Raw genomic sequence first — 13952 nt, forward strand, 5'->3', positions numbered from 1 at the left:
CAAAGCTTAAGAAAGTTCTGGGTGGTGTAAAACTGGCCCTGAAGAATTTCATGAAATACATAAGAGAAGAATCAGCCAAATTAGAAGATATCAAGAGAACAAATGTGGACCAGATATGCTTAGTCAGACCTCAGGGAGAAGCATTAGAAATGTATATTGGAAGCCCATTGCATGTCTGCAGTTCCTAGGTAGTCAGGCTTGAGTTTCCAGACTGGTAAGCTATATATTGTTCTCTTTTCAGTGTGGGTTCAGTTAGCCTCAGCAAATACCTAATAAGGTCTTGAGATAAAGATCTACTCCAGGTATAGATGTATAAGCACCTGGACTGGGGCTCCACCCGCTAACTGGTCAGACCATGCAAATCAACCCTTCCTGTTTCTTTTTACTGAAGAGCTTAGCTCGGGTGACTTCTGCCAGGAAGTGCCCTTGCAATAGCATCACAGCTGAAGCCAAAGGGGTGGACAGGAGGAGAGCAGACATCAGACCTCCTCTCAGTGCTAAACCTACTGGAGGAGAGGAGTCACCGACCCCTCAGGATGGGGGGACTGGCACCAGGTGATATAAACATTCTGTTGACAACACACCTGGAAGTAAGATGGTTAGGGAAGGCTCATGGGGTTGTCCCCCTTGTATGTTCCCATTTTCTTTTAATACCACAATCAAAAGTAAACCTGTAAGTGAAACAGACCAATGCTGGGTTCAATGGCTCTGTCAAGCAGAGAGGGGACAGTGGTGGCAGGTGGTGATTCTTCTCTGGGGAAGATGTCACAGCCTCAGCCTCAGGGCCTCAAGAGCACTGAACAGTGGCTTTATGGTATGGTGTTGGCCAAGACTCACAAAGCTCCCATGCTGTCAGATCCTAACATTCCCTAACAGAAGATTGGAATCTCTGTGATACTCAGACTTTTATCTCACTAACTAATACAAGCAAGAGCCAAACAAGGAGGCTTCTCAAACAAAGGGATCATCAACTCGTGCTGGAACCCAGAGTTTCCCGATGGGTAATGAGCTGGGTTTAGGAGACTTTGGAATCAGACACACCCATGTGCTATGTGGGGCAAGGTGGTTCCCCTTCTGAGCTTCCATTTTCTCAGTGTAATGGGAATAATAACGTTTAATCAGGGTTGTGATGAGTCAATGAGATGACAAAGTCAAGCATCCAGGACAGTCACTGATACAGAGTAGGTGTCCAGTCAATTGCATGTCCCATAGCCTTCTTGTTATTCTGTAGATGCAGGCACACATAGTGAGACCCCAAAGGGTCGTTAGGACGTGAGTCAGAGGGTTAACATTATAGCTTAGTCCTGCCACTTTGGAAATGAATTCTTATACAATCATTTATCTGTAAAACACTAGCATCTACAGGACCACTTCTCTACGATTACTTAAATCACCCTATTAAGTGGGCATTAGTATCCTCATTTTACAACTGAGAAAATGAAAGCAAAGGAAGGCTGAACAGTTTGTGCTAGTCACTTTAGCCCCAGTCTTCTGATCCCTAATTCAGTCTCTGCCCTCCCCACCACCAGAATAATCATCCATTTGGTATATATTTACTGAAAGTTGATTCAGTTCCAGGCACTGGACACCCACTTAGAGTCACTATTCCAAGAGTAGAGCTAGCCTGCTCTAAGCCAGCTGCATTCTTTGATCCCTCATGGGTGATGGTGGATCTACGGGAGTGGTGGCCAGGGCAGTGGTAGTTGTGCAAGTGGTAGTTGTGGCACCAAGTGACAGAGCCCTTGGCATCATGTTGTAATCAACCGAACTAACCACCCACACATCAGAGAACTACTACTACTGTGGTGCAGGTGTTAGTAATATGCTGTAAGACATTCTCTGACCTCAAGCCACTTATAGTCTCTTGTTGTAAAGAAGATATAGCCACGTGAAAAGCCAGCAGAAGGAGGAGAAAAACTGTCCAGTGGTTCTCAGATTGGGCTATATAGTAGAATTACCTGGAAGGCCTTTACAACATCCCAGTACCTAGACCCAACCCTCAGAGATTGCAATTTATTTGGTACAGGTTGGGTCTCAGGTATCAGCATATTGTAAGATCTCCCCAAGTGATGTTACCATGTTGGCAGGGTTGAGAACCCATGCGTAGGGCCTTGTCCATCAAAGCGCAGTTTGCAGACGGGCAGTACTGGCATTACCTGGGACCTTGTTGGAAAAGCAGAATCTCAAACCCAGTCCAGACCTGCTGATACTGAACCTGCATTTTAACAAGATCCCAGGTGATCTGTGTGCATGTGGAGGACTGAGGAGCACTATGTGGAGGACTGAGGAGCACTATGTGGAGGATGGTGAAGGGCAGACTCCTCCCTGCAAGGCAGCCAGAAAAGTCCTTCCCCAACCCCAACTGGGATATGCAGCCCACTCACTCCCCACCAGGCAGGGCACACTCCAAGACAGTAGAGCCAGGGGCCTGGGTGATCATGGGGAGCCACATCACCAAGCTCTGCTTCTCTTGCTCCTCCAGAGCTGCACCTGGGCCTGCATCATGGGGCTCCATGTGCCAGAGCTGATGGAGACCCAACAAATCTCTTCTGTGACTAAAAGGAAGTCCGAGAGCAAGGCTCTGTCACCATTTAAGTGACAAAAAGAAAAAAGAGTTTATTCCCTTTCCACAGCCCTCTTCCCCAATGTCCCTACCCTCTTCTAAGTGCTCTTCACCATGGAAGAGGAGAGGCGAGCTCAGGACAGCCCTACCTTGGTACAGCCCAGTGAGAGAGCAAGCTGCCTGACTAACCATAAAGGCAGCTCTGTCACTGCAGGCATGGAGGTGGCTGGTACCAGCTAAGCCATTCCCTCATGAAGGAGGGAATCCCTGAGAGGCCAGACAGGGACACGCATGTAATCTGGCCCCTCCAGCACCCTGCACCCCACCTGCAGCTCTGGATCCCCGCTACCGCCTTTGTCTTTGTTTTTGCCTATCGTGTGTGTGTGTGTGTGTGTGTGTGTGTGTATGTGTGTGTTTCATACGTGCCTGCCTTTCCTCTCCCTTTAGACTGGGAGCAACCACCTTCAGCTCCTCCTTTGTCAATGCCCGCAGTACTGAGCACAGAGACTTATGCCCAGCAGGGGCTCAATAAATATTATTTGTATTCATGTGCACACATTTTCTAGGGGTCAAACCCACTGCTCCATGCTAACAAAGAGTGACTCACAAGCAGGCCTTTATGAGGGATTACTATGAGCACATTGAGATTCTACTGGAAAAAACAAGAAGACAATAGGAAATACCTTCAAAAAGCATGCATCCTGGTTTAGGAAATCAGACTTATACATAGCAAGCCTAAGACCAGAGACACAGGAAATCAAGCATGTTCATGGTAAGGTTAGGCAGGCCAATGGAGGCTGACATGTGCCAACACCATGGAAATTTTCTGCTCCAGTCTTTTGACAGATTATTATTACTTACCTCTTACTTGGCATTTGTAAGCATTTATCACCCTTTGATACTTCTAACACTCACTCTTCCTTGGGGCAAAAATGGCTCAGAAAAACAAAAACAAAACAGAAAAAGGCTCACCTGTACCCCCACCCTGGGCCATGTCCACTATACCAGATAAACGGGATGACTGTAAAGATACATAGAGTTGCAGTGGGAGATGGATCAGGACCGGGAACCTTTCTCTGCTGAGATGCCTGCAAACATCTGACACCACAGCACATTATTTGTACCCCACCCCACCTCACCCCACAGCCAGCTTTTCAGGGCCATAAACACTGCATCGCTTTCCTGTTCCAGGCTCCGAAAAGTCTTAGATCAGGTCCCTGAGACTCCACACAGAATCCAAGGAGCCTTCCCTCGGCTTTTGAATGGAAAACTTGCAGGGCATCATGGATGGTTTTTCTCATTATGAAAACAAGAAAGTCAGGGCAAAACTCACAGCCAGACACAGACTTCAGTTTGGATTCAGCATGGGGCTTTCTCCAACAATTTGTCAAACTTACCCCCACTCAAAAGTCCACTTTACTCTAAGTCAGAGAGGCTTAGGTTTGAGGATCAATAAGGAGAGGTAAGTGGCAAAGGTCAAAGATTCTGACTATAGAGCTGTGCAGTCTAATATAAGTTACATAAATAAATTTAATGTAATTCAAAATTCAATTCTTCAGTCATATTAGCCACATTTCAAGTGCTCATGTAATTGGTGGCTTAATTATGTTAGACTGTGCAGATACAGAACATTTCCATCATCAGAGAAAGTTCTATTGGACAGCACTAATATAAAGCATTTAGATGTTTCATTTGAAGTAATGAGTAGGGTGTTCTGGGAAGTTCTGCTGCTCTCCCCTGGTTTGTTGGGGAGGCTTTAGGTGTTCTGTGGAATGCTGAATAGAGGGTGTGCATTTTCATAATGAAAGAAGCAACGTGCTGGAATTCTCATGTAAACACAAAAGTTCTAAGGCAAAACTTACAAGGCTACAAAGTGGGCCATCTTAGCCTGTATACGTGGACACACAGTCTCTCCACACTTTTGCTTTCGTCACAAGGACTATAAAGTCAGATACCGTAACTATTTTACTGACAAAAAGCCCACATGCTGCCTAGTCCTAGGCAGACTCATTCTCCAGATCCCCTTGGCTGGTTGTAAGCATTCCCCGGCGTTACTTTCCAGTGCAGCATCACTGAAGAGAAAAATCTCTCAGGTCAGGTCAGCACTCTGGACAGCGACAAGCTCCTTCCCAGTGTATTTCAGCACTCCCCTCTGCCCCAAACACCCTTCAGAAGGAACTATCCCCTCGGAAACCACCAGGTGCCTGGGAAGGGACTTCCCACCCACTTCTTCTAACACCACAATCTTGTTGTCTTCAGAACAAGAGAGTGTTCAGCTATGAAGCTTCAAATACTCCTCACCAACTCCAAAAAAATTCACTCCTCAGTTAGCAAGCCAAGGTTCACTACAGTCTGGCCCCATACCGCTTCGTCCACTGCTGCGGCCTGGCCAATTCACCATGCCTGACCACACTAGCTGTTTCCCTCTTCTAGCCCTTTGAGTGGGCACTCCTTTCCCCACCAGAAATGCCATTTTCTTATCTTTGCCTATTCGGGTCCTACCCATCTCTAGAGGCCCAAGCCAACCCCCACTTCTCTTCAGAACCTTCCCCAAAGACTTTAATCTACAGTGATTTCCTCTGTTCTCTGACATCCCAAAACACTTCTAGTTTAGATCATGCTTTAGAAACTTAATTACCTATCAATCATCTTGTATCATTACCAGGTTCATATGTGGGTTTTGCCAGAACTAGCTTTTGCCAGCAACCAGCCATGCAGTCACAAGTCAGTCATGCCACACTTCTGAGTCTTCATTTCTTGATTAGTAAAATAACTATCTCAAACTAAAACATTTCTAACATTGTTTGAGTTGAGGTTTCTCTCAGAACAAGTTTCCACCTAGAAGAGTGCAATGCACATAGCAGGGTCTTCAAATAATAACTGCAGATGCAATGAATATCTTACTAAAACAAAACCAGGGCATATCCCAGGGCTGAGGCCAGCCACAGAATCCTAGTTTAGCTCCCAATGTGGATGACAAAGGCTTCAATTCCACTCAGTGTGTGATGATAATCGGAAAGATATCTAGTTTCTGCCCTGACCTACGTCAGCGTAGAAATATCATCTATGGCCTTGGAGGCATTTTCCTCCATAAAGACATTCACCTCCAACATGTGGAAAAATACCACACAATAGGTACTATAACAATGGCAGTGACAACAATGTCTTGCATATAAATTTATCTTATATAGGTCAGCCAACAGCTGAGAGCAATGTACTAACTTCATTTACTAATTATACACAAGCCCAGACAGACTAGGAAAAGTAACAAGAAGCATAAACATTGGTGGTGCCCCCAAATAAAACTCTGGCTGGTCTCACGAGTCAAGATGTTCCAAGAATTGGGTGGCAGGGAGACAGACTTAAAATTTTACCTCAATATTACACCTTCTGTCAAAATCATAGATAGCTATAATACCTCCTCATAATTAACATCCTGTTATTCTCAAATAATTTGGCTTATGGTCAACACACAGTAAGATATAGGAGAGATTCTTCCACCTTTGAACAACAAAAAAGGCCTAGAAATATTTAATGACTTTTACCCTGCAAATAAAGATAAAACTAGAACCAGACTTAGTTGGAATAATTCTACTAACATAGGCACCACACACACACACACGCACACACAGACATACACGCACACACATATCCCAATACACAACTCAGAGAATTCTTAGTAATATAAAGAAAAGAGTGATGAAATTCTCTGACCCTGAAATTGGACCTTTCACCAAATAGTTGTTTAAAATGCTACTGCCAAAGCAAATTGGCCAGCATCAGTAAAGAAAAAGAGAATTTTCATCACTGGGAAAAGTTCTTGGAATCGCTCTGCCAGCCATTCACTCTCATCCCAGAAAATCACAAGATCTGAGAACAAAACTTAGCATCTGGTCAATCCACCCCAGTTGGCCTAAACTGGATCCAGGAAAGCTAGCTCAGCATGAAGGCCAGAAGTCTCCAAACCTAGAAGGCCTTTCCCAGAGCTGGGCATCGTATGTGCTCAGAGAAGCAAATCAGGGAGACGGCAGTGCAACCAGGTTAGAAGAGTAAAGACTAGCACTCAGGGTTCTCTATGATTTTTGTCTCCATATACTGCTCCAGACACACCCCTCACTACTGAATTACATGCACCCACCACCCAAACCATGCCATTTACCTTCATGAATCAAAGATCCTCTGCATAGTCCTGCTTTTGCACATGATTTTTCTCCAGTAGTCTTGGAGAAAGTCTTCAAGCCTTGATATCTCAAGACCCACCAGCCGGGCGCAGTGGCTCACGCCTGTAATCCCAACACTTTGGGAGGCTGAGGTGGGTGGATCACTTGAGGTCAGGAGTTCAAGACCAGCCTGGCCAACATGGTGAAACCCCCATCTCTACAAAAAATACAAAAATTAGTGGGGTGTGGTGGTGGATGCCTGTAGTCCCAGCTACTTGGGAGGCTGAGGCAGGAGAACTGCTTGACCTGGGAGGTGGAGGTTGCAAGGTTGCAGTGAGTCAAGATCGTGCCACTGCACTCCAGCCTGGGTGACAGAGCAAGACTCCATCTCAAAAAAAAAAAAAAAAAAAAAAAAAAAGACCCACCTGAAGTACTTCCTCTTGCAAGAGGCTGTTCCAGATCACCCAAGCCCAATGTCATCTTCCATCAGCTTTCTAGAACTTACATTCTGGAATTAGCAAATATTACTTATATTTGGACACATATCTCTTACCACCTGTAAGGCAGAAGACAGGGTCTCATAAGCCTCCATGTTGCTCCAGAAGATGATGTGGTAACCCTGACCCAAATAGCAGGTGCTTGGTGATGATGATGAGAATAATTAGACCTTCTTAGGAGGTTCATTTGCCACCTAGAGTCAGAACTAGGTATGAAGCTAAGTACGAGGGGCTGGGTGGGGCAGGCAGAAACAGGCCAGAAGGGAACCCACTTGGAGGACCACTATTCATGCAGCCTTCCTCCAACTCTGGGTGCCAAGAACTTTTTTATTCTAGGACTGACCGGGAAATCCTTCTTTCCAACCCCTGAGTGGCTGATCTCAGGCTGTTTATCTTGTTAACTCTGTTTATTGTGATCCCGGTAAGAGGTTCTGAAGCTCTCCAAGCCCCTCTCTAATTAAATTCATTAGAACAGATTGGGGCCTTCTTTCTGGATCTCAAAAAAAATAACAACATGATTAGCATCACAATAACGGGGAGAGGGGCTGCCAGGGAGGCCTTTCAGGAGGGGCTGGGCCAGCCTGGGAGGGGAGGAGTGAGGAGGAGCAGGTGAAGGAGGAGAAGGCAGATGCTAAGACAGCTGCTTTCTGGAGAAGAGAGCAGCAGGAGCCGGGAGGGGATGATAGGGGAGTGAGGGCATGACCCTACCATGCCCCAGGCACTCCAACTTTTTCATGGCACCGCATGTGGGAGAGGAAAGCCAGGACAAGAAATTAATCAATGACATAAATCCCAGAAACACAGGCTGTGGGACAGGAACTTGCAGCAATCTTGTAATTTTACAGAGAAAGAAATCTATTTAAGTTAACAATGGGGCCAGAAGTTGAAGGCCCCTCATGCCTTTTAGGATGATGTCCTTTTCCTGTAAGACTTTGCGGCATGGACCAGGGAGAAGGTGGGGTGAGGGTGGGGGAGAATACGCAGGATGAGGCAGGTCACTTCTTTCCCAGAGAATCTGAACCCAAGTTTTTGCTTATACACCTGATGGTTCCTTCATCTAGAATACCCTCTGCTTCTCTTGCATATCCAAATTCTGCCAATTCTTCGAGGCTCAGTTCCATTCCCAACACCTCTGTGTGCAGCAGTTAGCATCTGATGAATATTTACTACCAGCTAGGTGTTACATTGGGCCTTTCACTATCCTCTCACATTTAATCTCTGTAACAGCCCTGCAAGGTTCATATTAATATCCCCATTTTGCAGATGAGCTGCAGCTATGCAGCTAGCAAGTAGTAGAAGCAGGGTCTGAACGCAGATCTGTCTGGTTGCAAAGGCTGAATGGTTTCTACTGTGCCATGTCACCTCCATGGCTCCAACAACCTAATCCAACTAACAAATCATGCTTTCCTTTGAAATTTTACCATCCGGGGTCTGAGGCACCAATGAAGATTTAATCAGACCCTGTATTGTCTTGTTCTCAAGGTATTTTACCTGTCTCAGTCTTATTTCTTCTATTTGAAAGCAGGAACCACATTTCTATCTTTCAGAAGAAAGTAAGGCATTCAAAAATGCCTTCTAACTGAATCCTTCTAACAGATTTTCCTAGAAAGCCTTGTGCATGTGGATAAAACATCCTAGCTTTTTATTTTTCTACCTGGGGTTGGAGGCGGGGAGGGGGTGGGAGGTGGGGCTCAGTACGACATATGGGAGAGGAGCACAGGCTTTGAAGTCAAACAAATAAAGGTTTAGATTCTAGCTCTGCAACTCACCTGTTCTGTAATCTTCAACAAGTAACAGCTTCTCTGAATCTGTCATTTTTCTGTAAAACCAGCAACTTAACAATATCTCATTTGTAGGGTTAACCCTTTGAGGATGAAATGAAATGATTCATATAAAGCACAGAGTAGGGTGCCTAGCACACAGAAAGAACTCGATAATGGTGACTATTGTTATTACGCCACTTTTATTTTTTTCTGGCTTGCCTCAAGACCTAATGAAAAAAGGGTGGCCTGAGAGTTCTCAAGCTGGCACAATCTAACCAATGTCCTGGGTCAGCAAAGCTGTGGAAGTGCCTACTCAAGCACCCCGCACAGCCATTAACTCCCAGGCCCTCTTCTGCAGTCCAGGGACCAGGCCATATGCATCCAACATCTGCCCTTACAGTTAGGCCTGAGCCCTTGCAGCTAGGCCTGGGCCTTAGCTGGGCATTGTAAGTGCCCAAAGGTTTGTCATCAACTTGCTCAAGCCAAGGCAGGGGTCTCTCCAGACAGTTTGGTGCAATCACTCCAGATCCTACTGCTCACTATGACCCCTCAGCCATGCTCCTACAACACCAGGAATTCATCTAACCTCAATTATAGCAGTTCTTGTGCTGAGTCTTAATTTGGTTTCATTTCTGTGTCTCCAATTTGACTTACATGCCCAATAGCTTGCACAGTTCCTGACAGATTCAAAGGCTCAGGACACATTGATGAAATGAACAAAAATGGGTGTGTGGGGGAAAAGAGGGGCTACTCAGACAGATGAAACTGACAGTCTCTCTCCTTAGGCTATTTTCCCACTTCGGCTATGGATATTTGCGGGAATCTGTGGTCAAGTGTATAGCTTCTAAGGACCTCTCCTGCTTACCAACAACTTGCCCTCCCCATCAATGACTCCCACCTGACTCTGACCTCCCCATAATGCCAAATCCTTTCACACACCTTGCAGGTGTGTGAACCTTGCAGGGCTCACAATATTTTTCCTCGCCTTGCTTCTCAGCACATCCCTGTGCATCTTGCCTACACATGAGTAGCTCCCAGAGCCTCTTTCCTCTGACTCACTGACATTCTAAGCATATCCAGCCACACTTTACCCCTAAAATACAAGAGCTTAGAAGATGGGATTGGGAGAGTTAAGCAGCCTCGACCTCATCACAGAGCTCCCTTTGGGTATTCCCCTATCAGGTTCTAGCCACATCTAGCCGGGTTCACCTACACACAGAACATTACCCCTCTAGCCCTTCAAGCTGGGGATCTGACAACACCTTGAACCTCATCTTGTCCCCTACCCTTTTCCTGACAGTCAACTTCAGGGTCAGCCCTGAGCTACCATTCCGGATAGCATCAGCCAAGCCCTCTTCATAGCTGTGGAGAGCAGTGTGCTGATACCACTGGAATTAAAGATCCCGCTGTGTAACATCCCTATCCGGATGCTCTTGCTCAAGCTTATCTGTTATTTGTCTGATCACCTGTCTTCCTCTTCCATTGCCCAGGAGCTCGGAGAGATTGGACCCTAGCTTACTTTTCATCTCTATGGTCTCAGCACCTAGCAGAGCAGCACACCGTAGGGCTTAATGGATCTTTGTTAAATGAGTAAGTATGAAACCGGCCTTACGTTCCTCTCACTTCTCCCCTCCCCAGCCCAAACATCACCCCAGGCAAACAGACTGAGAACTGAATTTTTCTGCTTCCCCCTCTCTGATTTCCTAAGAATTTCTTTTTCTAAAGACAAAGGGATGATTCTCACACTCCAGCTCCTGCACAGTCTTGAAGATCTCAGGGTGCCGCTGGCCTCCAAAAAAGCCTGAGGGAGAAGAGTGGAGCCAGAGGTAGGAAACAAGTTGCAATAGACTGATCAGAGCCTTGGCATCCCGCCTCTCACTCACCACAGAAATCAGACCCTCCTCTGGCCCACCCACCCCAGAAATGCAAAGCCAGAACCCCACCCCCAGCTCTCAGCCACCTCTTCAATGTGTGCCTTAAAGAACCAGCCCTTGTGAGCGCAGCCAGTTCAGCCCACAGGGAGCTGGCTAGGTACAATTGGAAGGTCTTGCTCCAGCTCTCTGGGGAGCTGGCTTCTCCCTCCGTGTGCCTTGGTTTATTTCTCCGTACTCTTTCTGATGCCAAACAAGGGGGTGAGGGGTGAAATTCATTGCACAAAACTGGGAAATATGTACATTGTTATTAGAATCCCCCACTTCACCTGAGCTCCAATCAAGCATTTCAACATCAGGACCTTAATCCAATCAGCTCTCAACAACGGTTGCAGGTAATGCTTTCTCCCTGTACCAGGAAAAGCTGGCAGCCCTTAGGCACTGATGCCAGGGAAAGCTTCCAGCCCCACCCCCTCTCACGCTGGAGAGGCGACGGAGAAGGGTGACAAAGCAAGGTGCAGCCAGTGCCCCCAGCAGCACATCCCCTTGCCAGGCACTGCCTGAGGCCCATTCAGAGTTTACTGCACAGGAGCTGAAGGAGTCCAGACACTTGGATTCCTAAAGTGAGGAAGCCTTGCAGAGAAGGGACAGAGTCTGTCTGCAATTCGCTCTTAACGCCTCAATTTAAGCCTCTGGGTTTCGTCTAAGCCCCTAAGGCAGGGCTGCCATTCCCTGTTCCACAGTGGCAACCACAATTTCTGGGGCTAAGTGGGAGTGAGTCTCTTTCCTTATTGGCATAATTCTCTCTCTCTCTCTCTCTCTCTCTCTCTACACACATCACACAACACACACACACATCACAACACACATCACAACACACACACATCACAACACACACACACATCACAACACACACACACACCCCTTCAGTTGAATCCAAAGACAAGGGGAGAAATTACTCCCTCCGAAGTGCCAGCTCAGTCAAGACAAAAGGTGAAATGTATTAGCTGCGTAGCAGGCCCCTCATCTCCTTCAATTCTTCCTGCAGTGTAATTCCACCACATCCAATCATCCCCAAACCAGAAGGAGGATAGATCTCTGCCTGCCATCCTCCACTGCCCCCACCCCACAGCTGGTATGGCCCCTATCCCCAGAGGCTTCCACTCTTCACACACATTTTCCCTGGGCTATTCTCCTATTGCTTTAAGTTCTGTGGGCTCTGAGGCTGGTTTTGGCTCCACACAAACAATTAAACTCCTGTCCAACCAGGTCTCAAAGCCCTGTGGCTTGCCCTTGCCTTGCTGGAGATTTGACTGAGGCCCAGCAGGGCCCAGCACATTTCCAAGGGTAGATGAGACACACTAGGCCCTCATGCCAGGGACACAGGCAGGCAGAAAAGGGGTATTGTTGTCCTCTCCCCCACACTGAGGGATGAGGCATCTCTGCTCAACACACACACACACACACACACACACACACCCCATGCCAAAATGCCAAGGAAGGAGTCAGAAGCAGAACCTGGCTCAGGACAGGATGGGGGCTGCCATGGGGCCCAGATTCTAGGTGATTCAGCACTCTGCCCACTCTTGGCCCAGCCCATGGGCCACACTCATGACAGCTCCAGATGACAAAGTGCTGACTTGGAGGCTGAAGCAGAATCTTTTCTAAAATCCAAAATTCTCCAGCCCTCCAGCAGGGCTCCTCATCCAGGCCTTTACATCAGGGCTCAGGCCAAGCCCCAGGAGGAGTCTGCTCAGTCATTCCCCTGGACCCTGCCCCTTCCCCATCCTAGTTTCCCAATGCCTAGCACCCCCTCCCCCAATCCATCTAGGAAACAAACCTGAACAGCTAGAGGAGTAGAGTGGCTGCATGGCTGGAGAGGAACGTAAGAGAGAGGCCTACTAACCCCCAGCATTCTTCCCCAAGCCACAAATAGGATCGAACATGCAGAAAGGGGTTATATTCCACAACCAAGATCCCCACCCAGGGAAGGGGGGTCCAGAGGCCACTGAGGGAGGGCTGGGTACAGGCTGTATGGCTCCACACGGCACCAGGAAGGGCAGCGAGGGAAGGTGACGGGTGTCAGGCCAGCTAACAGCCAAAGGGGGGAGAAGGCGGGGTTCTTGAGAGGGACTGTGATGCAGGAGGACACCAAGAGGCAGCTGGGAAGGGGCTGGGACAGGGCGTGCAAGGGGGAACCAGGGGAGGACAGAAACTGAGGAAGCAAATGGAGAGACAGGACACCAACTGGTAGGGGCATGAGATGGGGAAGAGAATAGGGGAGGCAAGAAGGGGCTGATGTGTGCGGTAGGAAATACAGGAGCCATGGGGTCATCCAAAGTGGGGTGTCGAGGTAAACAGAAGTACAAGGGCAGGCAGGGCTCACGGATGAGGCGGGGACAGAGAGGAAAGGGAAAGGGTTGAGGATGCGGGAAGGGGGAGGGGACGCGGCCAACGAGATAGAAAGGGTGTTGGGGTGGGCAGGGGGCTGGGAGCTGGACGGGGATGGGGTGAGCATACAACAGAATCGGATGGATTCGGGGCAGGTGATAGTGTGGAGAGGGGAAGGGATGGGAATGTGGACGGAGGGGGAGGGGGGCAGGTCAGGGGATGGAGACAGAGGAGGGCGGGAACAAGGGGGTGTCGCTAGGTGGGTTTCCATGACTCTCTACCCCCATCTCTCCGGTGTTCGCGCTCGCCTACCTCCAAGGGCTCGGGCTCCGGCCCTGGGCGCTGTCGGAGCTGTCCGCTGCCGGCGCCGCCACTTCCCCCGCGTCCCCTGCAGCGCCTCTCGCCGCCAGCCGCCGCATTAGGGCAGAGACCAGCCCGTGCGCGTCCCCGGGCGGCCGGCGCGCCCCCGACACCCTGCGTGCGCGCCCCCGTGCCCCTCCCTTCGCGCTCCTAGCGGCCGCTGAGCGGGGACCAGGACAGAGGCGGAGGGAAGGATGCTCCGGACGCAGCCCCGCCTGGCGCGCTGGGGAGCGGTGCGCAGAGCCAGGGCCGGAAAAAAAATCCTCCTTTCTCTTTTCACCTGAGGCCTCTTTGCGGGCTCGCCTTGAGAGTGATAACTAGTCTCCCCGTTTCCGTTTGCTGAGCAC

General features: G+C 48.5%; 1 protein-coding gene across 12 annotated transcripts in view; it reads right to left on the reverse strand.

Annotated features, from left to right (window-relative positions):
• The window catches only part of NFASC (neurofascin), a 194071-nt gene extending 180379 nt beyond the window's left edge, over nucleotides 1–13692 (reverse strand). For 10 of the 12 annotated variants that reach the window (XM_055369304.2, XM_055369241.2, XM_019029348.4 and 7 more), the window contains exon 1: nucleotides 13558–13692. In XM_055369304.2, the coding sequence (XP_055225279.2) occupies nucleotides 13558–13664 (107 nt within the window). In that variant the 5' untranslated portion in view covers nucleotides 13665–13692. The remainder of the gene's footprint in view (nucleotides 1–13557) is intronic. The other 2 variants (XM_055369217.2, XM_055369232.2) reach the window with 2 other exon arrangements.
• Nucleotides 13693–13952: the final 260 nt, after the last annotated feature.

Source organism: Gorilla gorilla, chromosome 1 (genome assembly GCF_029281585.2).
Source record: "Gorilla gorilla gorilla isolate KB3781 chromosome 1, NHGRI_mGorGor1-v2.1_pri, whole genome shotgun sequence".
NCBI classification, from domain to species: Eukaryota; Metazoa; Chordata; class Mammalia; order Primates; family Hominidae; genus Gorilla; species Gorilla gorilla.